The 25,332-nt window shown below is 38.5% G+C and overlaps 3 protein-coding genes across 6 annotated transcripts; all 3 read left to right on the forward strand.

Moving 5' to 3' along the window:
* The first annotated feature begins 3,656 nt into the window (after positions 1-3,656).
* LOC141910070 (uncharacterized) lies at positions 3,657-11,951 on the forward strand. 3 transcript variants are annotated; one of them, XM_074800782.1, is made up of 5 exons: positions 3,657-3,824; positions 5,397-6,111; positions 7,437-7,548; positions 8,025-8,158; positions 8,910-11,951. In XM_074800782.1, the coding sequence occupies exons 2-5, from the start codon at positions 5,927-5,929 to the stop codon at positions 8,968-8,970; spliced, it is 492 nt and encodes a 163-aa protein (XP_074656883.1). In that variant the 5' UTR covers positions 3,657-3,824; positions 5,397-5,926; the 3' UTR covers positions 8,971-11,951. The 3 variants fall into 3 exon arrangements, with proteins under 3 accessions (XP_074656883.1, XP_074656884.1, XP_074656885.1); XM_074800783.1 differs by having other exon boundaries at positions 3,797-3,824; positions 5,869-6,111; XM_074800784.1 differs by lacking the exon at positions 3,657-3,824 and having other exon boundaries at positions 5,439-5,482; positions 5,869-6,111.
* Positions 11,952-12,170: 219 nt separating this feature from the next.
* LOC141909585 (ras-related GTP-binding protein C-like) lies at positions 12,171-19,066 on the forward strand. 2 transcript variants are annotated; one of them, XM_074800052.1, is made up of 9 exons: positions 12,171-12,188; positions 13,215-13,381; positions 14,222-14,316; positions 14,413-14,546; positions 15,072-15,271; positions 16,078-16,192; positions 16,717-16,859; positions 17,536-17,678; positions 18,322-19,066. In XM_074800052.1, the coding sequence occupies exons 1-9, from the start codon at positions 12,177-12,179 to the stop codon at positions 18,459-18,461; spliced, it is 1,149 nt and encodes a 382-aa protein (XP_074656153.1). In that variant the 5' UTR covers positions 12,171-12,176; the 3' UTR covers positions 18,462-19,066. The 2 variants fall into 2 exon arrangements, with proteins under 2 accessions (XP_074656153.1, XP_074656152.1); XM_074800051.1 differs by lacking the exon at positions 12,171-12,188 and adding an exon at positions 12,262-12,304.
* A 1,206-nt stretch (positions 19,067-20,272) lies between these two features.
* On the forward strand, positions 20,273-22,541 carry LOC141910361 (bifunctional 3'-5' exonuclease/ATP-dependent helicase WRN-like). Its single transcript, XM_074801095.1, has 8 exons — positions 20,273-20,353; positions 20,528-20,635; positions 20,722-20,869; positions 20,957-21,101; positions 21,239-21,409; positions 21,503-21,625; positions 21,788-22,004; positions 22,161-22,541. Exons 1-8 carry the CDS (start codon positions 20,273-20,275, stop codon positions 22,539-22,541), a joined length of 1,374 nt encoding a protein of 457 aa, XP_074657196.1.
* The last annotated feature ends 2,791 nt before the right edge of the window (positions 22,542-25,332 follow it).

A 25,332-nucleotide genomic window follows, 5' to 3' on the forward strand; every position in this document is an offset into this window, starting at 1 on the left:
ATATTTTCCGACGGTTTTTTCGCATCCCCAAAACACGTCAGCCGTATTTGTTGTTTTTGCTGGCTTATTTTAAGTTTAATTTCTCTTTTACCGCTTTCACAATTGCCGTACTTCGGTCAAAATTTCTATGGCACTACCGGAGTTTGTTTACCAATGAATTTTCTGACAAATGACGTTCACGCCTGGCAATATTCTCTGGGTATTTTTGCTGTGTCAAACTCGGTCATACTTGCTACGATAATGATGACTTACGCACAGATGTACAGACTCGTTTCTGGGAGCAGGTCCAGCTCGGGAAGAATTAATCCTACCGAACTAGTTTTTGCGCGCAGGAGTTTGGTGATAAATCTTTCTAATTTATTTTGCTGGCTGCCAATTATTACCGTTCAGTTTTGCGCGGTGTTTCGAGTAGAAATACCGAATCAGGTGGCGGCTTGGTTGGCGGTTCTTTTCTTGCCCATCAACTCGTCCCTCAATCCCATTCTTTACACTATACTGACTATTGATTTGAAGTCCATACAAGCAAAATATAAACGTCATCAGTAAATTACCAAAATATGGCCTAGGCGGTTCGACGCTCGCAAACCCGCCTAGATCCGACTATGTAAGTAAAAACCTCTTGTTCTGTGTATTTTTTTGTAGGGCCCAGATGCACAGTATTGTCATAAGAACAAATGTGTTCTTAAATTTCAAGACTGGTCATAAGTTGTTATTTGCTTAGACTGGTCTCATGTTGTTGGATTCGGTATAAAACTAAAATGAGCTCAGACAAGTTTTAAGTTGTTAGATGGCAGAAGACCAAAATAACTTCAGACGGATATAAGTTTCTAAATTGGCTGAAGTCACTTACACTGGTCTTTACATGCTTAAATGCGGTGTTGTCATATCGCGGAATGACGGAATCGCGGAATTTTTTGTAACACGGAATTTCTTCACTTTCACTATAAATAGAAACTGGGTTTTCCCGCAGGGATACCCTTTGTCGAAAAAGGTAACGGACAAAAGGTAACGGACCAATCGATGCGTTGAGTTAGCTCCGTCTAGTACCGATAATACATTTTTTAAACAGAGAAGCAACTACATAACAGCTTTCTCTTCAAAAATAACGCAGTTAAAAAGATTTACCATTTTATACATAATCTTTAATATCAATCAACTTTTATTATGCTCTGCTAGATACATCAAACTCGCATTTATCACAATTTACATACACAAGACGCCTTAAAAATCCAAAGCCAGAATATGCATAATGTGTATCTTTTTTTGTCTGACACCGTTTATTTTGGGATATTTCTCTTGGCCGTTTAAAAACATACTTCATCAGTCTGGTCTTAATATGACCAGTGAAACAGTGCGGTCTGGATAAACCATCGTTTTTATATCCATTTTACAACGCATCATTTATTAACTTACATGATAATTCCTCGAATACAAAGCTAAGTTTGCAGAATTTCGATTTTTGATGAGAGATTGATTATTTGTGAGAGTGAATTTGTTGTTTTATGTCCAGTTTTAATCTAATTATGTTGGAGATGTGTTACCGGGTATGCAGTTTTTTTGTATAAACAAAATATCTTAAATCTCTCTTACATTGTAATTAGAATAGTTGATATGTGATTGAATGCTTCATAATTCATGAAATAGCCAAGTGTCACTTATGCCCGGTGACATCATGAATTGTCAAATTAATGGTGTTAGACATTCAGACTAGTCCCCATTGTCGGTGTTTTATGGATCAAAGTTTACAATTCTTTGTGTAATTTTGTTATTTTCCTTTTGATTCAAATTGTATGAATCAGTTGCAGTGGAATTTTTTTTGGTGAATTGAAATACCTTGAAATACCTTGCATGATGTAGTAGCATATGTGATATTAAAAGCTAGTAATCTTATATTTTGGATAATCTAAGTCATTAAAAGGCTAATGATGATATCTTGTTTTTTCCTGATCGGCCGGGTCATTTCAATTTGTAATAAGTTCATTTCTATCTGCCGGGTCTCTCATAGTTTGCTTGATCATGATTTTTAAAAAAAGTCACGTATGGCCTAAGGTAGATCAGCGACCGGCCGGGTCAACTTTTAAGAGTAAAAATATAAATCACATTGATTACTTAAAATCTTACGCTTTCCAGAGTATTTGGCCAGGTTTATCTCAGGTTTTAGTGCGGGGAGCCATGGACTCTTACAGTTTAAGAGTCCATGGTTGGGCCATAGACGTTTTTGTTTTATAGTCTATGGTTGGACCATGAGCGTATAAACTCTCGTTTAAGGTTTATATATCCATGATTGGATTGTTTTTGAAATCAGTCCACGTGTTTGAGGAACTTAGGTTATAATTCCTCAAGCACAAACCTGGCGTTTTGTATAATTGTTGTATGTGAGTAAATATAATTGTCTGAAACTCTTTTTGTTAAGTTAATTAGCTACTCTGAACCTAATTCGTTCACCGGTCAGTGGTTTTGATGCTATGTTCTGCCGATTCTTAAGATTGACTATGCTCGGATTTTGCACTGAACTGATTCTGGCAGTAGACTCTCCGTGGTTGCCAGAGACGATTCACGTCAGTGTATGAAAAATCCGCTAATGTTGAGCATAGCGCAATATCAGCACCGGACGGTGTAATGGGCAGCACATCGCTTAGAATTTTCTCAGTATTATTAATTACTGTGTTCGAACCCAGGACATCCCTGTACATCCTTAATTCAGCATCAGGGCCACTCTGAATCAAGTCAGTAAAAAAATACCTGGTTCGAACCCGGGACACCCCTGTACATCCTCTTTTTATCATCAGGACCACTCCGAGTCAGTATCAGTAATTACTGGGTTCGAACTCTGGGCACCCCTTTACATCCTCCATTCAGCATCAGGACCACTCTGAGTCAGCATCAGTAATTACTGGGTTCGAACCCGGGACACCCCTGTTTATCCTCCATTCACCATCAGGACCACTCTGAATCAGTGTCAGTAATTACTGGAATCGAACCCAGGACACCCCTGTACATCCTTATACTACAGTGATTACTGGGTTCGAACCCGGGACAGCCCTGTACATCTTGTATTCTGCGTCAGGACCACTCTGAATCAGTATCAGTAATTACTTTCACCAAGAACCTTAGTGTCTGTTGTACCACAGGTGGGTACACTAGGATTGTAGAGCGACAGATTAACTGCGGATTACTACGAATACACTGATTTAGTAAATACGAATACGAATACGAATATTTATTACACTCCAACCATTCCCGTGGCTATTGAGGAGAAAACAGTATTTACAATTATATACAAAAACACTAGATAAAAGCACTTTGAAACATAACAAACGTTACAACATACTATTTACACACTACCGCCGGAGGGATCGATATAGTAAAATATGCTGTACGGTGCTGCCGCTATGATCGACAGCGGATTTTGCATAAACTAACACGAACTGACTCTGGCAGTAGACTCTCCTTGGTTGCCAGAGTCGATTCATGTTAGTGTATGAAAAATCCGCTAATGTTGAGCATAGCGGCAGCACCAGACGGTGTAGTGTGGCATCACGTCTATTTCATGAGTGTGCCAGTGGGTGCGAACCCGGGACACCCCTGTACATCCTCTATTCGGAATTAGGACAACTCTGCATCAGTGTCAGCAATTACTGGGTTCGAACCCGGGAGACCCCCTGTACATCCTCTATTCGGAATTAGGACCAATCTGCATCAGTGTCAGTAATTACGCAGAGCTTTTACGTTGCGGAGGAAACCCTGGCAAGCGAGTATACCCTTGGCGGTTGCGATTGAGTCGAACTCAGACGACTAAGAATAAGTAAAATTGACAACACCTTGTGAGTAAACATTGATTTGTAAAATCGCTTAAATTTCGCAGTAATACAACAGGTATTTCAGGGAAGATCAATTTTGCAATTTTGAGTAGCATCTGAATTCGTTTTGCGTCGGAAAACAGCTAAAATTTATACTGACAGCTAGCTATTGATCGTCAATCAAATTGAAATTTATTGAGAAAACTTTTAACTGCAGTTGTCCCTAGTCTAGTACCTAGCCGTCGTTCTACAAACAAGTTGTAGGGAACCGGTAACAACGACTGGTATTCAGACTACAGTTGTCCCATGCCGTATGGTTAAATTAGGGATAACTTGTTATTTCCTGGTAGGTTCGGACAACTATTCATCAGCCACCACCACAAGGACGCTAACCACAATTGGTTAACTTACTTACAGTCAACCAGGGGCATGTTGCATGTTGTGACCATGTCGACCAATAAAAAGGGCATATATTCTTAATTTAGGGCAGAAAGGCATATCTGCAGCAAAATTTTTGAAACTTTACTGTCATTTTAGAGCTTTCTGAGCATCTCTGAGAGGCATTTAGTCAAGAACATAGGTCATATATTTAGGAAAATTATCTATTGTGTATCTTGGGTGGTTACAGCGGCAAATTTTGATACAAAGAAAAAATAAAAAGGCACTTTAAAATTCCGATCGTGTCGGGCAACACGGTCTAAATCCGCCCCTGGTCAACGTATTGTTATTGAATCCAGTCGCTCTGCTTTTTTAGACAGGCCACGGGGGATATTTTGCCAATGGCTCATTCTGATCGGCTAGTTCACACCACGCATGCACACTGACATGCCAAAATTCAGAGAAAGTGTGGAGAGCAACAGCTACTACAGGAGAGTAATTCCTGAAATTTTGAAATCTGCGTTGACACGACTACAAGCTTTATGGACCCTGTTGTTAGAGCTTGATAAATCATGCGATGAGCCGTTCCAATGTCCATGATGGATCGCAATTCACTAAAAAAAGAACTCGTTTTTTCACTCCGAAAGTGCTTACTTTTGCTTTAGCCTTACCGCACCGAACCATGTATAATGATAATGAAAATAATATTTATTTCATCATCAATTAAACCGAATGCAAAATTACAAATAACGTAAATGACCGGAATTAGTGGATTGATGTTAGGGGCCTGAACAAAGCCAATCAGACGTTCAAGCCCCTTGAAAAAAGGTTTAATGATCATATATAGTAGTTAACCTCTTCACTACCGCAGATAATGTAACGTACCTCATCAGGACTCGAACCCAATGACATCATTCAATTGACCTCAATTCGGTATTAGAGGCTTTTAGAGGTACTGATCCTCCATCTATGAATAAAATTGGAACTAAATTGAAGCGGACCGTTATATAGTACACATAGCTACATGCCAGCGGCGTAGTGACTCGCAACACCAGCAATTGTAGTAAAAACATATATTTGCGATGTAAGAATACGTCACTAATGGTTATTATTATTAAGAAATCTTCGTAATCGGACGCCGAATGAGCGATAAACCATTAGTTCCCCCTTTTTTTGTACAGCCACTAGTCTTCTTCTTCTTGTTCCTTTTACTTTTAGCATCAACTTCTTCTTCTGTTTACTGTCAGCATCAACTTGTTGATGAATATTACAGTTTTCGGGTGTGCGCAGAGAAATAAATATAAGTATAAGGGAGAAATTCAAAGGATATTGTTTTTGTTTTTTTTGTTTGTTCTAATTAAAATAGCCATGAATATACTATTGGCTATGGAGAGCAGCCTTGAAGCTTGCAAGGCTGCCGACTGACACCAGGTCTGCAGGGAGTTTATTCCACTCTCGGATAGTGCGAGGGAAGAACGACTGCTTCCTGGTTTCTGTACGCTGGTACTTGTCTTGGGGATGTTCTTTCAATTATGTAGAACAAGTGTTCATTAAATCTTTATAAAGATCTTCACATATATTGATAAATAGATATATTATAGGTTAATAGAAGATAATAATAGTAATAGTAATAATAATGAGAATACGTATGAGAAAACCCTAATCGTCTCTTTGTTGTATGTCGTTGTAGTTTTTCGCCCACCACCTGGCTGTTGTTGCTGCTGCTGCTGTAGATATCTCGGATCGCGATGGGTAGCGACAGTCCTATTAAACAGGCGGAGGACACGTTCACGAAATGGAAACGTCGAATTTACCGTGTCAGAAATTGCGGCATCATCTGGCTGCTCGTGTCGATTTTACTGTTCGTCATCGGAATCATTTTACTGGTTTTCTACGCCTCGTTCATAAATGATAAAACTAACAAAGCTAAGCAGTAAGTGTTGTGGTCTTTTCTTATTCCAGTTCCCTATGCCTTCTTGGTTATGATATGATATGATATGATTTATTTGCATAAAAGATTGTTACAGAGTTTACAAATGAATACACAATATATGGAAAACAATGTACCAATAAATTATGCGAGGAATTAGGAGAAGCCAAAGTTGGTTTAATCTAGCCCTAATCCCTCGTCCATACACTCTCACATACACACAGACATATACACCAATTTACATTCATTCCTAGTTTACCAAACAAACCAAATATACATAATATACATAGACAATTGCACATAAAGTAATGTGGCACGGTATAAAAGATTACACAGATAATTAATAAGTGGAACGAAGATAACGCTGAAGCTGAATTTTGAAGTTGGATATCGAGTCTAGATATTTTAATTTCTCTGGTAAACTATTCCAGAATTTCGCTCCTTGAATTTTCGTAGATGTATACTTGTATTTAGATTTAGCAAATTCTATTGATAAGGCCATAGGCCTGCGACAAACTCCTAAACAGGAAATACATTTAAAGTTGCTTGAGACACCTCTAATTTGAACAAAATGCCCGAAACTCCTTCAATTTTAAGAAATAGGCAATTAGAAATTTTTGTCTAGATTTTTAGTTGTACACAGTGGACTACCCCTTAACAGGGTCCGATCTAAGCAATAAAATCCACTTGCCCGGGGGGCAAGCATATCTGAAATTTCGCTTGCCCCCTCCAAAAGCTACTTGCCCTGCACAGGCAGTCCGATTGGTGGCACTGTCATCCGTTGTATCGAGTGGGAAAAAAGCTTTGTGACATAAAATTGCAAAGCCTGGTAGACAAGTGATAACAAAAATACGATAATGATAACCTACTTGCCCTGATGAGAATATACTTGTCCCGGGCAATCGGACAAGTGCTTAGATCGGACCCTGCTTAGTCGATACAGTTGGGACCTGGATTTTTTTCACCCAATTAGGCGCTTATTTAAGGGTACAAATTTGCTTACAAAACAACCGAATTATTGGTTTACCGAGATAAACAGTACCGATATCGAGGTTTACGCTGTTGGGATATGAAAGTGATGCAGACACTAGCGGCAGAACTGCAGATGAAATAATCTATTGCGACAAATTTCGTTCTAATAAATTATTTCATATAAAATTCGAATTGTGGGACATCTTCAATTAATCTACAGTATACACACATTATAGTGTATCATTCGACTACTAACACATGGTGATTTCGGAGATCGGGTCTGAGCTCGAGAACGGTCGTCACATATCGCTTGTTTTATTTCATTTTATCGAAACGTTGTTTACGTGTTATTTCAGCGCTGGTGGCATCGCCGGAGTCGTCACGCTCCTGTTGGGAATTCTCGGTTTAGTCATCGGAGTACTGATGATCGTTTTATTCCTACATCTGTTCAAAAAAATGGAGCGAAGGGTACGTATTACGTAGTGGCAATATTGAGCAGCCTGATTCTACGATCAAAATCTAAGTCCAAAAAACGGGATTAGATCGTACGACTGGTTTTATTGATATGGTTAATACAGTGTAAATTTCGTCTGACGCGGACAAACCAGTAGCCAACTCGAAACCAAACTGACATGGAAAAAAAACTGATTATTTTCAGACTTCTTATTTTTCCGATCAAAACGAACTGCCTTTAAAGACGGTTCTAAGAGAAATGGCGACACTAACCTAGGATCATCTAGATGTTGAACAAATTAAGATCTGTTTTCAAGATTTATCTTAAGTCTACACTTGGACTCAAAATCATGACTGGACCGGGTCCAGAGGTTTACCTTAAGCCATGCATTATTCACATTTGATATGTGAAACATTTTGTGTAGAATTTTGTAAAAAATTTGCTAAGTTCTTCTCCGTACCTCATGTTTATGACACATTTATTTTTACAGATGAACGGAACAATGGGCCCAAATACCAAATATAACGCGGAAAGTCTGCCGCCCGGTAGTTACCCGAAGCAGCCACCAGATGTCGTTGATCCGTCGGCGTATCCCGGTGCCGAACCATCTGCCCCAGATCCGAGGTTCGTTGATTTTCTTCGCTCATTCGGCTTTCGGTTACGAAGATTTCCGAAATCATTTGGATCCGTTTCCACAGTTGTGAGTTAAGACTTAACTCTGAGTTAAAATTAGTTCATTTTCAATTCTAGAGTCAATTCTAAGTTAACAACTGTGGAACTGGGTTCTGTATATCACTATCGAATTGCTTTTCACTTGGTTGATTTATGAAGAAAGAAATCTCTTGGCTTGATCGGTGAAGACTGACTTCATGCTAGTGTCCTCTGAGCTCAGACCACTATTCCAAAATCTTCTATATCCTATAGGCCTAGTAAAAACAAGAAATTGGAGTGTTAAGTTCATATAAAAGCGTGTAAATTCAGGGGAGATCCTGCTTATGGCTGTTAGGCCAGCATCTTAGCTATGCGCATTGATGTGGTTTTCGCCCCAGAAAAACCAACCTAACCTTTGAAATAATCAAACCCTTAGAAAGGGGGGTAACCCAGGACAAGTATGCTAGTACACCCAAGCCAAGAATTCCCCACTTTGTTTGGTGCTCTTATTCCAGACAAAAAAATCCAGGGAATCCTTTATTTCATGATAAAATGGGGGATTGTGGAGAGCACTTTTTCTTTCTAGGTACTATTTTTGGGGTCGTCCCCTACGCGCATCTTGAAGCTTCTAACCTAACTGTGTTCGTATCTGATCATGCCACCTAGTGGACCCTCGATTGCCGCAGTAGCACTTCTAATACCGATTACAATAACTTTTTTTCAGTCACACGAACAAAGCAGCAACAGTCGATGAAATACACATCGAAGAGAATGTTAAATTCTAATACGATCGGTCGGTGAAAGTGCCGGTCTGCTCCGGATGGGAGTGCTCCGATATACCTCTGCTCGCGGCGGGAGGTGTGTTAGTGTGTTTTTACTGATTTTCAGTATTACAACAGTCTCACTACTTGTTCTCTGTCTCCAAACTGTTGAATGTTTTACCCAGGAACGAGTTTTATCTGGCTCAATGTTTATAACGGTAAAACCCGCTTAATCCGGATCGTTTGAAACTGTTTAAAGTCATTGGTTTATTAAAAACCAGAACCCGGTTCGTCGGTTTCGGGGTTAAATTTCACTCGCATTATGATTCGAAGTCGGTTCATTTTCCGAACGTTTAAACTGTGAAGTTGTAAAAATCTAACCTTGAGCTTTCGAATTAGGCCCAGAGGTCAGTTTCACAAATAGGTTTAACTATTAAATCGATTTAAGATAAAGTGAATTGATGAAGAGATTGAATTGATCCAAGAGTTAAACCTTTTTGTGAAACTGGACCCTGGACTCGGTTCCGCAGTTGTTAGAGGAATATTTGAAAATGAACTGATATCAACTTGAACCTTCCTCACAATCGGGATCTAAGCCCAGTTTCTCAATTGTGAGTTAAGATTTGAATCGGAAGTTAACTCAGTGAAAACAATGAAACTACTGGTCCCAGTTCCAGAGTTCTGTGTGTTGAAATTCAACTCAAGAGTTACATCAGAATTAACGAACTGAACTGGAACTGAATCCTGGTATTTTAACTCAAACTCACAGCTGTTAACTAGATCCTGCGGTTGTTTTTTGTTCTATTTGGATTTAGATCGATTCTTTCTTGATTTCAACATGATCTCCGGATTAAGCAGGTTTCATATCTTTGTTCAATCGTTTATTAATGATTTTAACTTATTTTGATTAATTATCGAAGTTGATTAGAAGTGAATGTTACAATTATAGTTATATTTATTTATCTTATCCTGATGTATATTATCAGAAATAATATCGGTTTGTGTCGTTTGTTGTGAGGTTTTTCCGAGGGTTTTGCATATTTTCTCATTTTTTTCGGAATTCTCGCAGCGGGCATAATAGTTGATAATAATCAACCACCGTAATATTTATTTCCAAATTATGGGAAAATCGACATAGAATCTCCGGATGTGATAAACTAAATGCCAGTAAATGTTATTTCGACCTCTTGAAGTGAATATTTAAAACTTTCGATGTGAAATATATTGATGTTGATAAGGTATACCAAATAATGCATGACTTAAGTTAAGGTTAACCTCTGGACCTGGTCCAGTCAAGATTTAAGCCCAAAGCATGGACTTAAGATAATTTTAAAAATAAAGGCTAGTCTAGCCATTACTCTAAAACCATTTCTAAGAACAGTTCATTTTGAACGTGAAAAATAAGATAGATTGGAAATAATCAAATTTTCATCTGAATTCAGCCAAACATCCGAGCTAGCAACTGGTATGTCTGAGTTAGACGAATTTTACTGTGTAACCAATAAACCAAATTAAGTAAAACCAAAACCGATCTGATCCTGTGTTTGGACTTAAATTACGACTGAAGAATCAGTCCCTGGCATGTGACTATGTATATCTTATACATGTTTAATACACAAAAGCATAAATGTATATAAAGGTTTATATGATGTTTTTTTTTTCTGGTTTAAGGAAGCGCCCCGTGTTATTTTGTCGTTCCGTAATACGGAATAGTAGTAATATCGTAATATCGTATAAAACTATGGATGAATGTAAAGAAAACGTGTCACAAAGAATATTATAGAATGTATTAATTTTTTTCGAATGATAAGTGCCAAATTTTGACGATTCGTGATTGTTGAATTGTAGGGGTTTAAACTTTGTGTGAAGTTGACGAACCCCGAGAAAGGTGTAACCGATGCAGGCGTCAATAAGCTGCCTGGAACCACACGCACTCCCGGAATTTCATTGTTGGATGAAGACTGGACGATCAGTTTTCTGAAAGTGGGCCACAGCGAATTCATACCTGCATCAGTTACTGTAGCTATAGTTCAGAGAAATATTTCAGATTTATTTTAATAATCGGCTTTTATTTTTCTAGCCGTTGTTTCTGTTTTTCCTCAGATCGTGTTATCTTCCTGCTAAGAATATGTTTCAGAATATTTTTCTTCGCTAGATTATCTAAGATTCTTCCAGTTTTCGGTGATGATTTCATTTGTTATCCTCACTTTCCAGGGTCGCCTCGTGCTCTGAAGAGCGCACCGTGCGTGTTGGGGTGAGGTTCATCCCCCTGGCAAGTGAGGTTGTTATGATATATTTATCTGCATTTACCGTATATATTATTTTTCCCTGCTCTGTAATTCGTGATCAGCAAATTATTGCTGTGACCCCAAATGATGTGTGGATTTCTAATCATGGTAAAGAGTTTGAATTTTGAAGAGTTGTAAAGTAGCTTGACTGGGAAATTGTTCTACTTTGAGAAGGGGTCCTATGCAGATCAGACTATGACACTATGAGTTAAGGGTCATTTTACTAGTGTAAGAGTACAACTGCCCCCAAAAATATCCAGAATTCTCTCAAAATTACAGAATAATTTCTAGTGCATTTTCAATCAAACTACTATTTTTTATGTCAACATACTCTCATTTTTGGGGTGGGGAAAACTATTACTAGAGGGAGTCAGTAGGCCTACTGGTAGTCTGGTCTGCCTATAGTCCTACAGCTTTCACAAACCCATCTGCTCGATGGGCCTGTATAAACAGGACTGTGGTCCAAATTTTAAGTAACTATCTTCCCCAGCCTGCCCCAATATACAGTCAAGATGATTCGTTTCAAATTTTTTACATAATTTCAGTAAGATTTAAAGAGTTTTTCAAGTATATCATGATGATGTTTAGAAATTGTTTGGGGTGAATTTTTCAACAATCATTATTTCTACTGGTACTTAATAAATGAATATTGCATATCTTGCATGATATTCTGTATTTTTATATACAAACTATGGAAAAATAAATTTTATTAGTAACTGCTTAAAAAACACTGTAAATGCGTTATTTTCGATAATCCATTATGATTCATTGACGTATCTTTGTCGCTTTTTCAACTGAAGATCAGGCATTTGTGGTGATGTGTTCTACAACTTTTAATGCTAGTCTTGAAGTAAGACCGGATTCAGTTTTTGTTCAACAAAGTGGTATTGAGTTTGAGTTTGTGGTAGTTAGTACGTTTGACACTCATATGACTTCCGGTCTATGGCTACTATGGTAAGAATGCGTATTAAATCTTAGTTTTTCGCAGATTGCGGTCGTGTTTGAAGCCGGCTCGAGTTGTCAGCGCCATGGAACTGAAGAACAGATATTCCCCCGCGGTTAGAAACGGCGTTCATTTCTCCTACGCCTAAAACCCGTTTAGAAACGGGCCTTCAAATAGTCGACTCTGTCATCTGATAGTCTGTGTCCGCTCCGTTTGTTTCTCAAAAAAATGAATCATCCGACCCCTTTTTGTGAATGATTAATGTAATTTTTATGCTGGTGTGTATGGATGTCTAGATAAATGTTAGGCCAACTTTCCACTTTGTATTGCTAATGAAATTAGGGTAATGGTGAGGTGAAACCCAACAATAACATCCTAATAATTAGAACGAAGGAACACCATGACCAAAACTGCAGTCGCTCCCTGATAATACGATCCAATGTCCAGTGTTTGTGGTTGTTTTTCGATTAAGAATCGAATTGGTTGAGGGCCTGTGAAAATGTGGAGTGTGGACTGATCAGTTTTTGAAAGTGTGCTGAAAAATATCCAAATGACTGGTGTTCATAGTTCATTTTCGCTTAAAAATTTAAAAATACCTTTGGGTAAAGTTCAGAACAGCCTAGACTATCATAAGTTGGAAAAATGTTGATAGAATATCTGAGCGGGGTGCAGATTAATCGTGTTCATATTTGTTGAATGTGTCACTCAAAAAGCACCTGGAGAGTGATCATCAAGACTTCACATTGATTGAACTATGATTTGGTTTGTTTGGCTTTGCGTTGTTTGGATCTTGGTTTTCCAGACCCTTATGGCTTGTTCATTTAACTTCACGACGGGACGGCCTTTGAAGTGTTGCCCGCACACTGTAAGCAGCCAGCAGGACTCAACCCACTTGTCACTTGGCACTGATAGTGGATGCAACAACTTCACACCTTATCTCACTGATCTACTGAGGATGATTAAAGTCTAAAATGGCTGCAGATTGAAACCTCAGTTAAAAATCGTTGTCTCAAACGTCGAAATATTCTCATTTTCAGTCGTATGTAGAAGATGTCGATGACGGCCCGTATAGCTCTAGTTATACCGTAGGCTCGTTCCCGAAAGATTATGGGTACGGGCCCGATATGGACGGCGATCAGGACATGTCGGGCGGGGCGACGTCCCCGGAAAATAAACCCCGCATTTTACTCATGGGGCTTCGCAGGTAAACATTTTATTAGTAAATCGCATAATTAAAGGTGAAAAAATTGCAGTAGAACTTGATTTTAGAAATAAATTTGTCTTTGACCTGGACCCGATTCCATAGTTCTAGGATTAATTTCAAAGTGGTTAAGAGTTAAAATAAGATCTGATATTTTAGCTTTTTAAGAGGCAAATCTGAAATCTGTAGAACCAGGTCTTTGGTATAAAGCGCTGCGCCTAAAAACTTACTCGCTGCGCTATCTCTCGAAGGCCCTTTTAACCCTTTCAGTGCTGGCTAATTAATACCCTATAGTGCTGAAGATAATTTGAAAATTCTGAAAAATTCCATTCTAGTGTGTTGAATAACGGGAATAGCACTATAGTGCGTCTACACCGCGGCGCGGTGTATTGTTAGTTATTAATAGTTCACTATGTTTGACAGGTGCTGCCATCTTTCAAGAGAGATAATTAGTAATTACTAATTAAATCAATACACCGCAGTGTGGTGTACTAGCAAAATCCATCACTGATTCGTACACTGCACTGCAGTGTAGACGCACTGAAAGGGTTAAATAGCCAGGTTTTAACTTATGTTTTTAAACTTATGTCATCAACTTATCTCGTGTCCATAAGACTATTCCATAAACAAGGTCCTTGAATAATTGAAAATAAACTGAATATTGACTGTTAGTGAGTGAGTCAAATCTACTGAAACTGTGGAACCGAGACATTTTTCAATTATTCAGCCTGGCAGTTAACTCAATGTCAACCCCCACAAAGTAAAACGAAAACTGATCTAGAAGACTTATGACCGGCTTTTCACTGGCGTTTTGAAATTTAAGAAGTTTTTTTTCGTCTTCAGGAGTGGCAAATCGTCGATACAGAAAGTCGTGTTTCACAAAATGTCGCCGAACGAAACCTTATTTCTCGAGAGTACGAGTAAAATAGTTAAAGACGGTGAGTTAAGAATATTCATAGTTCAAAAACAAAACTGCCTCAAAGTTTCTGTATTTAATAATCAGTCGTATTGATTCTATTCGTTCTGTTTTCTAGATATATCGAACAGTTCGTTCGTGCAGTTTCATATTTGGGATTTCCCGGGACAGATCGATTTCTTCGACCCTCAGTTCGATTTCGAGATGATTTTCAGCGGATGTGGTGCTCTTATTTACGTGATAGATGCTCAGGTAATTACAATTAATCAGCGTGAGATGGGATAATTTCAAGGGCGAGGGTAACTCGAGAGGGGAGAGGCTCCAGGGTAGATTCTGCTTTTTAATTCTGGATTCTTGGCCGAGTTTTGACTTAAGACTAAATGTAAACGTTATCTTTGATCTTAAGGCCAGTATAAGTTGTCAGATAGGTTACAGAACTAAACTAAAGTGAGCTTAGACTGATCTTAAGTTGTTAGATTGGCTATAGACGTAGAACCATAATAAGCTGAGCTGGGTCTTTAATATCTTCACCTAATTGTTGGTGGTAAGCTTTTATAATGGGATGGGCTTATATCAACTCATGTGAAACTGACCCACACGCAGCTTACTGACTTAGGTGTTAAGTTGTAAGATTGGCTAGAGAACCAAAATAAGCTTTAGGTTGGTAGAATGGGCTTAGACTGGTCTTAACAGGTCCTGTCAATTTGAAAATGGTTAAATCCAGTTTAAACAAAAAAAAACATAGTGTGAATAAGATTGAAACGATAATCTTTTCAGGATGACTATATGGAAGCGTTGTCCAAGTTACACATGACGGCGTCGCGAGCGTATAAAGTCAACCCAAGCATCAAATTCGAGGTTTTTATTCACAAAGTCGACGGTTTGTCGGACGACCATAAAATCGAAACGCAGCGTGATATCCATCAGCGGGCTAACGACGATTTAGCGGACGCCGGATTAGACAGTTTACATCTCAGGTATTGTGCGAAATAGATTCGAATGAGTTCCCCTGTTTGACATTTACTAAAGTGCGATAAGTTTCCAAATGAAATGCAAAGGAAATTGAAAATAACGATTAAGGTATTGCCAGCCAGTGGATCCTCAGTTGCCACAGTAGCTTTGCCAGTTCCAGAATAGGAAAGGTCTGAATTCGCATTTGTGTCACCTAATATTTTGTTAGTTCTCCATTTCACTGATTCAATGACACCTAATGGACCCTCAATTGCCACAGTAGCACTGCTATGTATTTCTCCATTACCTTAATGTGAAATGCTTATTTCACACTAGGACATGGCAGTGGTACACATAGCATTTGGTTGTTAGGGGGGCAAAGAATAAACAACAAACAACCCCAATATAGCGATTCTTCTTATATGTCCCAACAGAATCTCTAGTAAACGTTTAACAAAATGCTTGTCAATCCCAAGTGAAGGAATTTCAATACAGAAAGATTTTTAAAATGGGCGCAAATACAGTAGAACTGGTTTAATTCGGATCACCTAGCACTGGAAATTTTGTCCAATCAAAAAGAAGTCCGGATTATGTTCTCTCGTTTGAATAGAAATAACCTAGAGGGGACTGGAATTTTTGTCCGAAATAAGTGAAGATCCGAAAAAATCCGATCTGAATTAAACGAATTGTACTGTAGACAAAATTTCTGCAGGGCAACAGCCCCTGCTGTCGCACTGAGTACAGCTTCGTAGGACTGCTTGGTGGATCCTCGAGGTGCCATGAGCCATAATTCATGATGACTGAATATGTTTTCCCACTGTTTATATTTCAGTTTTCATTTGACGAGTATATACGACCACTCAATATTCGAAGCGTTCAGTAAAGTTGTGCAGAAATTAATTCCGCAATTGCCGACGCTGGAAAATCTGCTCAATATTTTCATTTCGGTGAGTTGCACCCTACCCCTCGCCGACAAAGGTCTGCCGTGGTCAAATTCAGCGTGGCCACTTGTCTGGAAATCAGCGAAAAGTCAGTGAATTTTCTTTTCTTCAGAAAAGTTAGGGAACACTGACTTGACCTGGAATCCTGAAAAACATAGGGAATCAGAAAAATCTGGCAAAAATCAGGGAATTTGACAAATTTCACCAAAAACCTGGAAAACTCGGGAATTCGGATAATGTTATTAACCGTGTGTCCTTTATCACTTGGTGATTCAATCAATAATGAGTGAACTATAACATTTCGAACCTAGAAATTAATCCGGTTCACTCACGAAATTTTGTGTAATCACATAGAAAAGTAAGGGAAAACATGAGGGATTTGTAAATGGGCGGAAAGTGGTCACCTCGCAAATGAAACCATGGACAGCTGACATTCAGAATACTTTTTCATGTGACAGACTCTATTATCTGGTCTGCTTGGGGAAAACAATATTCACCGATATCGATACGTCGTTTATTTTCGTTTGCAGAATTCTGGTATTGAGAAAGCATTCCTGTTCGACGTGGTCAGCAAAATCTACATCGCTACCGACAGTTCACCCGTTGATATGCAGTCTTACGAATTATGTTGTGATATGATCGATGTAGTCATCGATGTTAGCTGTATTTACGGGTGAGTGTGTGATGTTCTACATCCCGAAATTCTTTATCCCTACAATCTGACGCCTCCTGCCAAACCCTATCTCAAGACTCCAACAGTTGTTCGACTTTTATGCAGTTATCAATCCGCTACCTGGACCCCCTCAGATATACGATACTTTATCAACATTCCTGCAAGTTTTGATCTTCCACCCCTTCACATTTATTCAGGACATGTTGAATTGAAACTTCTTTTGGGTGTATATAGGACTCCTCCTAGGGTATACTGCCGAAAATGGCTTTCCTTAGTACCTCCTATGTATGAAGGATGTATGTGTATGTTGTGAATTCACAAATCGACCATTTATATTGTGAATATGGATGATCCTTACCAACAGTGCTTTCTTTTTCTATCAAGAAATGCTTGAAGTGCTAGATTTTGCCTCAGTCTACCTACCGAGCCCTGGGCCCAGTTTCACGAAGAAGTTAAACTCAAATATTTGGTGTAATTGCCATTGGTTACTTCATGTTTTCAATGAGGACAACAATTGAAACTTAACTGATTTAAGCTTAAACTTTTTCGTGAAACCGGGCCCGGCTTGATTTATCTATTTGACAAGTGTACATGGTGGAGTAGACTTGCGGCCCTTGAAATAGTCTCGATAGGAAAGTTTTCTAAGCTTTATTTGTGTGATGTTTTCTTTTTCCAGGGAGGACACAGAAACTAGTGCGTTTGATACGCAATCTAGTTCGATAATACGTTTAAACAACGCGACTATTTTATATCTACGAGAGGTGAACAAGTACTTAGCTCTAGTCTGTATATTACGTGAGGATAGTTTCGATAGGCAAGGTACGTATAGATGTTACGCACAATTAAATTATTTGACATGGCATTGCGTTCATCGCATGTCATCCTCCCGTGGTAGCGATTTGAATCTGATGATACGGAGAAGCCTCATCTACGGCATGATATCTGCCTGCTGCTGACCACGGACTTGAGAGAATTTGCATTTAGAGACCTTCATTTTATAGTGGACTCCTCTAGTATTACTGCAGAGTTTCTATGGAATGACTTCAACTGGGTCTATAATTCTAGTCATTGTTCTCCATATGCTGGTATTTGAGTAAAAGGGCTGCATCCATTGTGAAGTTAATGACATTGTGGCTGCTGAAGTAGCAAGGCTTTCGATGCCGAAAATACAGAAATTTAAGCTTCATTTCGGTGTAATCGTCTTCTATTTTTCATATTAGCTCAATATATTTCGAAACAATCATCAGCATTGATAGAATATTGACATCCACTCCGGTAGGGGCAGCAGATATTTTATAAGGGGTGGCCGATTTTCAGATGGGTGCATTTTAAAGATAAAAGGGTCCCTTTTAAACCTGTTGTGAACTGAAATTTGAAGAAAAACTACTGCAGGATTTAGATCAGATGACGAAAATCATAACATGCCTTTTGTTTTAGAACTTCTATTCATTGGTCATTTCAGGAATAATCGATTATAATTTTCATTGCTTCCGGCGGGCGATTCAAGAGGTATTCGACGTGCGGTGTAAAAGTCAACTGCTACAACACAGTTCACAGGATAGCGTGCAAAGTAACGGACTACCGGTGAAATCAATGACGTGAGCGCCACCTTCATTATAGAATAGGTAGGCGTGTATCGTTTGCGAAGAACGCCATCTGCTGTACACGAACGAATTCTGGATTCTCGTATTTGATGCTGATGATGATTCGCGTTTATTTATGTAATCAAGGGAATTAAACTTATTGTCGACAATTGACGATGCATGATTGGCAGTTTAATTGGCCAATTAATTAATTGATTAGTGGGCAATTAGTCCGGCGACAATTCTAGAAAGTCTTGAATTATGAATTTGTGTTCGAACTTTTGATTTTGTGGCTTGTACTTCAAATGAAGTAGTTGAATTGTTGTTGATGGAGCTTTAATCCAGAAAAAAATTTCGATCCTATAATTTTCCTCAAAGATGTGGAAATTTCGGTCTCCGAAATGAAGAACGTGAACAAGGCGTCTTTATTAAAAGGATACGACTTGTTTACGATATTAAACAATACTTAATCCAGAGAAACGAAAGGGTAGTAAGGGATTATAAAAGGTTGCGAAAACATCTAAAATCGTTTACCGTATTGAAACGGAAGTTGAAAAGTGATGTTGTAAATATCATTATTATATATAGCGAAGAAAAGATTATAAATGAATTCTGTGTAAATCTTTAGGTAAAATATTATTAAAAATAAACCTGTAAAGTTTATAAGTGAAAGAAATGTTTTGATTTCGTCATAAGCTTTTATGTTAAACGAGGAATTTTGCCTTGTAACTGGTATGAGGATTTTTAGGTGGATATGGTCTATTTGGAGAGCAGTCTTCTGTTTGATGTGGGGAATGGTTATCATCGGGACTAGCCAAAATTAGTTATAAGTGGATGTCACAGGAGTGCGCAGTTGATGTTTAGGGGGAAAAGTAGCTTGGATCCTCCCAATATTCCAGCATCTTTATTTGATAAAGAATATTCGGAAAGAAGTTTCAGAAGCTGAACTCATGGACAGGGGCTCAAGTTTGGGGTGAAATGATAGCATAGATGGTCCTATATATCCGAGGTACTATTACCTGGGTTATTGGATTATACTGGATGATCTAAGCTACTATTCACCCCCAAACTCCAAATACGAGCCCCTGTGCTCGAAACTTGTACGACTGGGTCCGGAGGAAGCTGCAGCCCGCAAAACCACAAAATTGCGCGATGAAATGCTGAATATTGTACGGTGCTGCCACCACAAGTTTTACACACGCTCCATGAATGAACGGTTCAAGTAGGTCATTTGATGACGTTTTAAGGTGTGGCAACCAATCAGCCACATGGAATACGGACACACCCGCGTTCGGTGACCTCGCTGAACAGGTGCCCGTGAGGAAAGCCCCGAGAACTGAATCCGACCCGAGATTTTGTTCCCGAATAAAGCCCGTATTTTTGCGGCGATTCAGTTCGAATTTTGCTCGCAAACAGTCGCCGAAACCTCGCGGAATACATTTCGGGTATAAATTGAACTTCACCAAGAACCTTAGTGTCTGATGTACCACAGACACTAAGGTGCGAATGACATTTTCTCGATACTCTTCAATCACTGTGACTTTAAACCACCAGAAATCCAGTTTCACCGAACCGATTGTCAAAAATAAACTCTCTTTACAAACCTCAAACATTCAGTTTTCTTATTAGTGTATTTATTCGGAGGAGCTTTGATTATATTCCGTGCATGATGCGATATTATTGAGGAAATTGCACAAACGACGCCATTTTCAACTTTTGAAATCAGCTCGATAGCAACGCCCTCGAGCGATCTATATTGTTACTCGGGAGACTCGTACGGGAGTGTACGGCATCGGAACAGACACTGGACGGGCTGATTTAATTCCTAGGATGGACGAATCGTACGTTGTCGGGGCGTTCACTGAAATAAAGAAATACCATAAATTCGATTTTAATTTAAAGAAAGAGCAGGTAAATCGAAATAATTTCATCCCGGCCTCAAACTATTGTTTTGAAATTTTGTGATTAAAACCTAGCATATCGTGTAATACGGTGTTCATTAATTAAAACCGACGCGCCGATGTAGCAATTCTATGATTTGCAGTCACAAATTGGGACATTTGAAATCTATTTTCTTTCCACAAGGTAATTTTGTTAACCAAATTATGTGAGAAGAAAAGTACGTTCGGTGTGTTGCCAACTGGGTATGGCAAGAGTATGTGTTTTATTTTGGCACCGTTAATCATGGATAAGGTATAGACTTGGTTACTCGTTTCCATCCGATTAACAGTGGTCTACCCAGCATTTGAAAAAAATTTCAAGGTTCACTCTTTACTTAGATAAATCCATCGAATGCACCACACATCGCATTGGTAGTAAGTCCATTAAGAAGCATCATGAAGGATCAGGATGTGTTTTGCAGACGTCACGGAATTAAATCGGGCGTCATTACAAAGAAAGAGGAAATGACCGATGAAACTGTTTCTGGTGAATACATACCTTCACAATATTATGCAATAATAATTCTGTCAAATGAGATTATGAGATTATGAGATAGAAATCTATGTATTGCAGATATTTACAATGGAAAACGAACGATTCTTTTTGCCAGCCCAGAAGTCTTGGAGCAACAGTCTTGGAGAAAAATGCTGTTAACCAAAAAGTACCAAGCAAGCTTGTGTCTATTATGTTTTGATGAGGCACATTGCGTATCTAATTGGTAAACTGCCATCCAATATATATATATATATATATATATATATATATATATATATATATATATATATATATATATATATATATATATATATATATATATATATATATATATATATATATATATATATATATACACAGGGGTGGAAACTTCCGTCCAGAGTATCGTTCTGTTTCGTCGTTGACGAGCCTTACGACCGTCCCCATTTTATGGTTGACAGCAACGTGTACGTCAAAGATGATTGCAGAGATCCTGAACGTTTTTAATTTTGAATTGAAAGATGTCGAAATGGTAGCCGTAATCCCCGACAGGTAGAAAACAAAAGAAACAAAAGAAAGTAACATGTGTGCATATTATGATGAATTAAACAAACTATGATTTATTGTTGAAACTTTACATTACAGGCCGAATATTTTCCTGAATTTTAAAAGTGTCGCAAGAATGTCATTTGAAGAAGAATTGTCCTTGTATATAGAGCATTTATCAGAAAAACAGCTGGACGCTAAAAAATGCATCATTTACTGCAGGTCTGAGCTTTCTTGAAACTAGCCCTACGTTTTGATTAAAGATAATCATTATTATCATCAAATGATGATAATAATGATTATCTTTAATCAAAACGTAGGGCCTTAAAAAGTATTAACAGATGCCCAATCGAATCATCCTAAGATAATTTTTTTCTCTCGCAGATCAATAGACTGTGTGGGTAAGATTTATTTACATATGTTAGAGAGATTGGGCGCAAGAGCTTTTGTTGGCGAACATATAGTTAAAAACCGATTGATTGACCAGTATCACAGCGTAGTAGATACAGATACGGAAAAGAGAATCTTGGATACGTTTCCGTTAGTAACGAGCACGATACGTTGTTTGATATGCACAGTTGCGTTCGGAATGGGTGTTCAGGTAATGAGCCGTCTCGGAGTGTCACGGTCTCAACTGTTCCATGCGAGGTTTACTGTACCAACCTGTACCAACGCGGTGGCATAAACATTCAATTGCCTTCAGGAAATCTATATGAAAAAAAACATATATTTGAAAGTAGATATCAAATATTTTTAGGTACCGGATATTGATATGGTCATACACTGGGGAACACCAAAAGACATCCTGTCGTACTGGCAGGAAGTTGGAAGATGTGGGAGAGATGGACGAATCGCGGAAGGTCACTTGCTAGCGTTTTTGCCCTCTCTGAATAGAAAGCGGACAGAAGTTGAGATGATCGAAATGGTGAATCAAGTTAAAGATGGGAAGTGTCTCCGTTTAGCTGTTCTGGAAGCTCTTGTTACTCCCGGAATGGACAAAAAATATCTCGAAACATTAAAGAATAGACCTAAATGTGGCAACGGAATATGCGGACTATGTAGCTGTTGCACAACGTGTAAAAATTCATGTAAATGTAACGATATATCAGATGTAGATATGATGAATCTAAAAATCTAATGAATATTGAATAGATTATCCCCCTGGTAGGCAACACTGGGTTGTAAAATTAATAGTAGAAGCTCTGCCTGTTATTCGCTCGTCACTCCAGGAATGGACGTCGAAAGTTATCGACGGAATGAAACGGACGGAATGCGCAAAAGGTGTAGCTGCTGCGAGGCTTGCAGGATTTCATGTGGATGATTGATAATTGATTTTTGATTTTTGAAATGAAATACTTTATGCTTCAAATATATAGATGTTGTATATATGATGGCTCAAATATTGTAAATAATTACCTCAATTGAATCAAAGCGTCCATATCACGACTATGTTTTTGTAGTTTCTTTTTCAACTTAGCAGCCCCACGATCACTTATTGTGGTTATTGGCTCGTAATCTGGAAATCCTCGATGATGGCGGCCAGGAATCCATTGAAAAAGATTGTTTTCCTCATACATTTCAATGAATGCGCGAACCTTATCAGTGTAAGCATTTTCACCGTGCGATTCTAGAAATTTAATAATAAAAGACGATTTAATTTCGGCACGCTCTAGATCATTCCAATCGATTACATATTCGTCAATTTACCATTATTCGAATAAACGTATGTGTCGGCGATGTTCGTCTCGTACAACCTATCAATGTTTTTCGCAACTTGCCCTATCAACTGACTAGCTCTGGCTACAGATGCATCGGTGTATCGCCCATTCAGCTGTTTGAGATTCTCTGAAGAAACGATAAGTAAAAATATAGATAAATGAAATAAATTTTATGAAAATCAATGGACTGTTAAATAAAACCGAGTGACAGTTTTCATACCCTTGAATTGGCCGTTCAGCAATTCATTGACGTAGTCCATTGGGTGATTCTTACCGACCCCGCCTACAACATTAACTGTTCGATTCCATGTAACTTCCTTGCAGATTCTTTCTGGCCACCCACCATTGAGACCTACAGCAATTACAAGAAATCATGTAAAATAAAGTTCAAATTACCAGACGATTAGGCTTATAATAATATCACACCTGCAAGGAGGTCATGGCCAAGTATCAGGTATTTGTTGTGATTGCCTAAATGAAAATTAGGCATATCAAGCCTCCAGTGGTCAATGATTGCCGCTCCATCTCCTTCTCTCACGGCGTCGACCCGACATCTATCGTTCAATATCGACCACAGCAATCCGATCGAATACAAAAAAACGCGATCTTTTGACGATTCCGATCTGCACATCTCTGAACAAAACCAATCCGAATCTGAAATAGATACATTAAATTAATAAAAACTCAAAACAGTTAATTAAAAGTAAACTTGGTGTGAATTTAAACGGTACCTGTCGGCTTTGTGGATAACCCGATACAATCGAGATGAAGAATGCCATTGTATATACATTTTTGTCCATTTTGGCATTTGATTGTCGGTTTTGCCTGCACAGTTTTACATACACAAAATATAGACGCCTTTGAATTTTCGCATTCCTTGCAGCACCACCAATCTCCTAGAATTTCTCCATCAACTCCTACGCAGCTCCAGTGGAACCATTTTCCGTTTTCACATACAGGATTGCTGCATTCAATCATAGGTTCGTCTTCTAGGTCTATTATTAAAATCTTATTCTGTTCAATCACTTAGCAGGAATGATTGGAAAAAATCAAAATTGAAATGAAATGATGAGAAAAAAAGATTAAGATTAAGTACCTTCTTCGCATAAACAGTAAAATGCTGTTTCATCTTCGTTCGGTACAGATACAACGCGGTTGCAGTCAACTGGTAACCATACCGTATGGACGATCTGCGTAGCCAGCTCATCAATTGTCTTGGATGTTTTCTTTTCGCAAATGCTTCTCGCCAATAAACAAATGAGCCCATCACCCACAAACGATAAAAAATTACTCACCTAAAAACCGATAATTTTGATTTTTATCAATACATTAAATTTTCCATTCTCTGAATTTGATAAACTTTAATCTCACTTGATTGAAATTAGCCATGACGTCTTTCTTCAGCCTTTTGTGATGGAACACGTTTTTCATATGGAACAGAGTCCCGCGATCTCGTTGGCTTTCTTGTTTAAAGAATTTGTCCATTATGTCCTAAGAATTAGCATTAAACATTATACATTCAAATCATATTTCACACAAAGTTTTATTACTAGAAAATTGATTTTCGAATGGTAACCTGAAGGATAATTCCACGTTTGTGGAATTCTTGCGGGACGACAGTCAATCCTTCTAAGCGGCTTAGCTCGTTACCAGCGCCCATTCTCGCTCTCGACGCAGATTTCGACCTCTCGACCGTCATGCCATCGCCGTGACATGGAATGGTGTAAATGCCATTTGGTTCCGTTGGCACGTATTTCGCTTGCAGGTGTTCCAATATGGCGATAGTTCCAGCCGTAGTAGATGGGTCCTCCTCTATCACACCGATGTTAATCTGCAAATATATTTGACATAAACAGGTATTACTTCATGTTCATACAAGGAGGACAATGAAGGCTTTATGAAAGTTCTTACTACTTTACTCTTCTTTGACATTGCAGCCGAATAACGATGAAGGATGTGCTCGTTCACAATTTCATTTTCATAACATTGAAAATATTTCTTGAGCACACGTTTTACCAGTACGATCATCCGGGCCTTCAAATTTTCTAAGTCGTTCTGATTTGGGAGGAATGTTGTGATTGGCATTTGTGTTGCAGGTTTGTAATGAAAATCGTCTATATTTTCAAACGTAACGCGGTTTACTGAAGCAAACGCGAGCGCCCAAAGCATCATTTTGTTTTGTGTGCGTCCTTCATAACGGGCTAAAGAAAG

This window comes from Tubulanus polymorphus, chromosome 8 (genome assembly GCF_964204645.1).
Source record: "Tubulanus polymorphus chromosome 8, tnTubPoly1.2, whole genome shotgun sequence".
In the NCBI taxonomy this organism is placed as follows: Eukaryota; Metazoa; Nemertea; class Palaeonemertea; order Tubulaniformes; family Tubulanidae; genus Tubulanus; species Tubulanus polymorphus.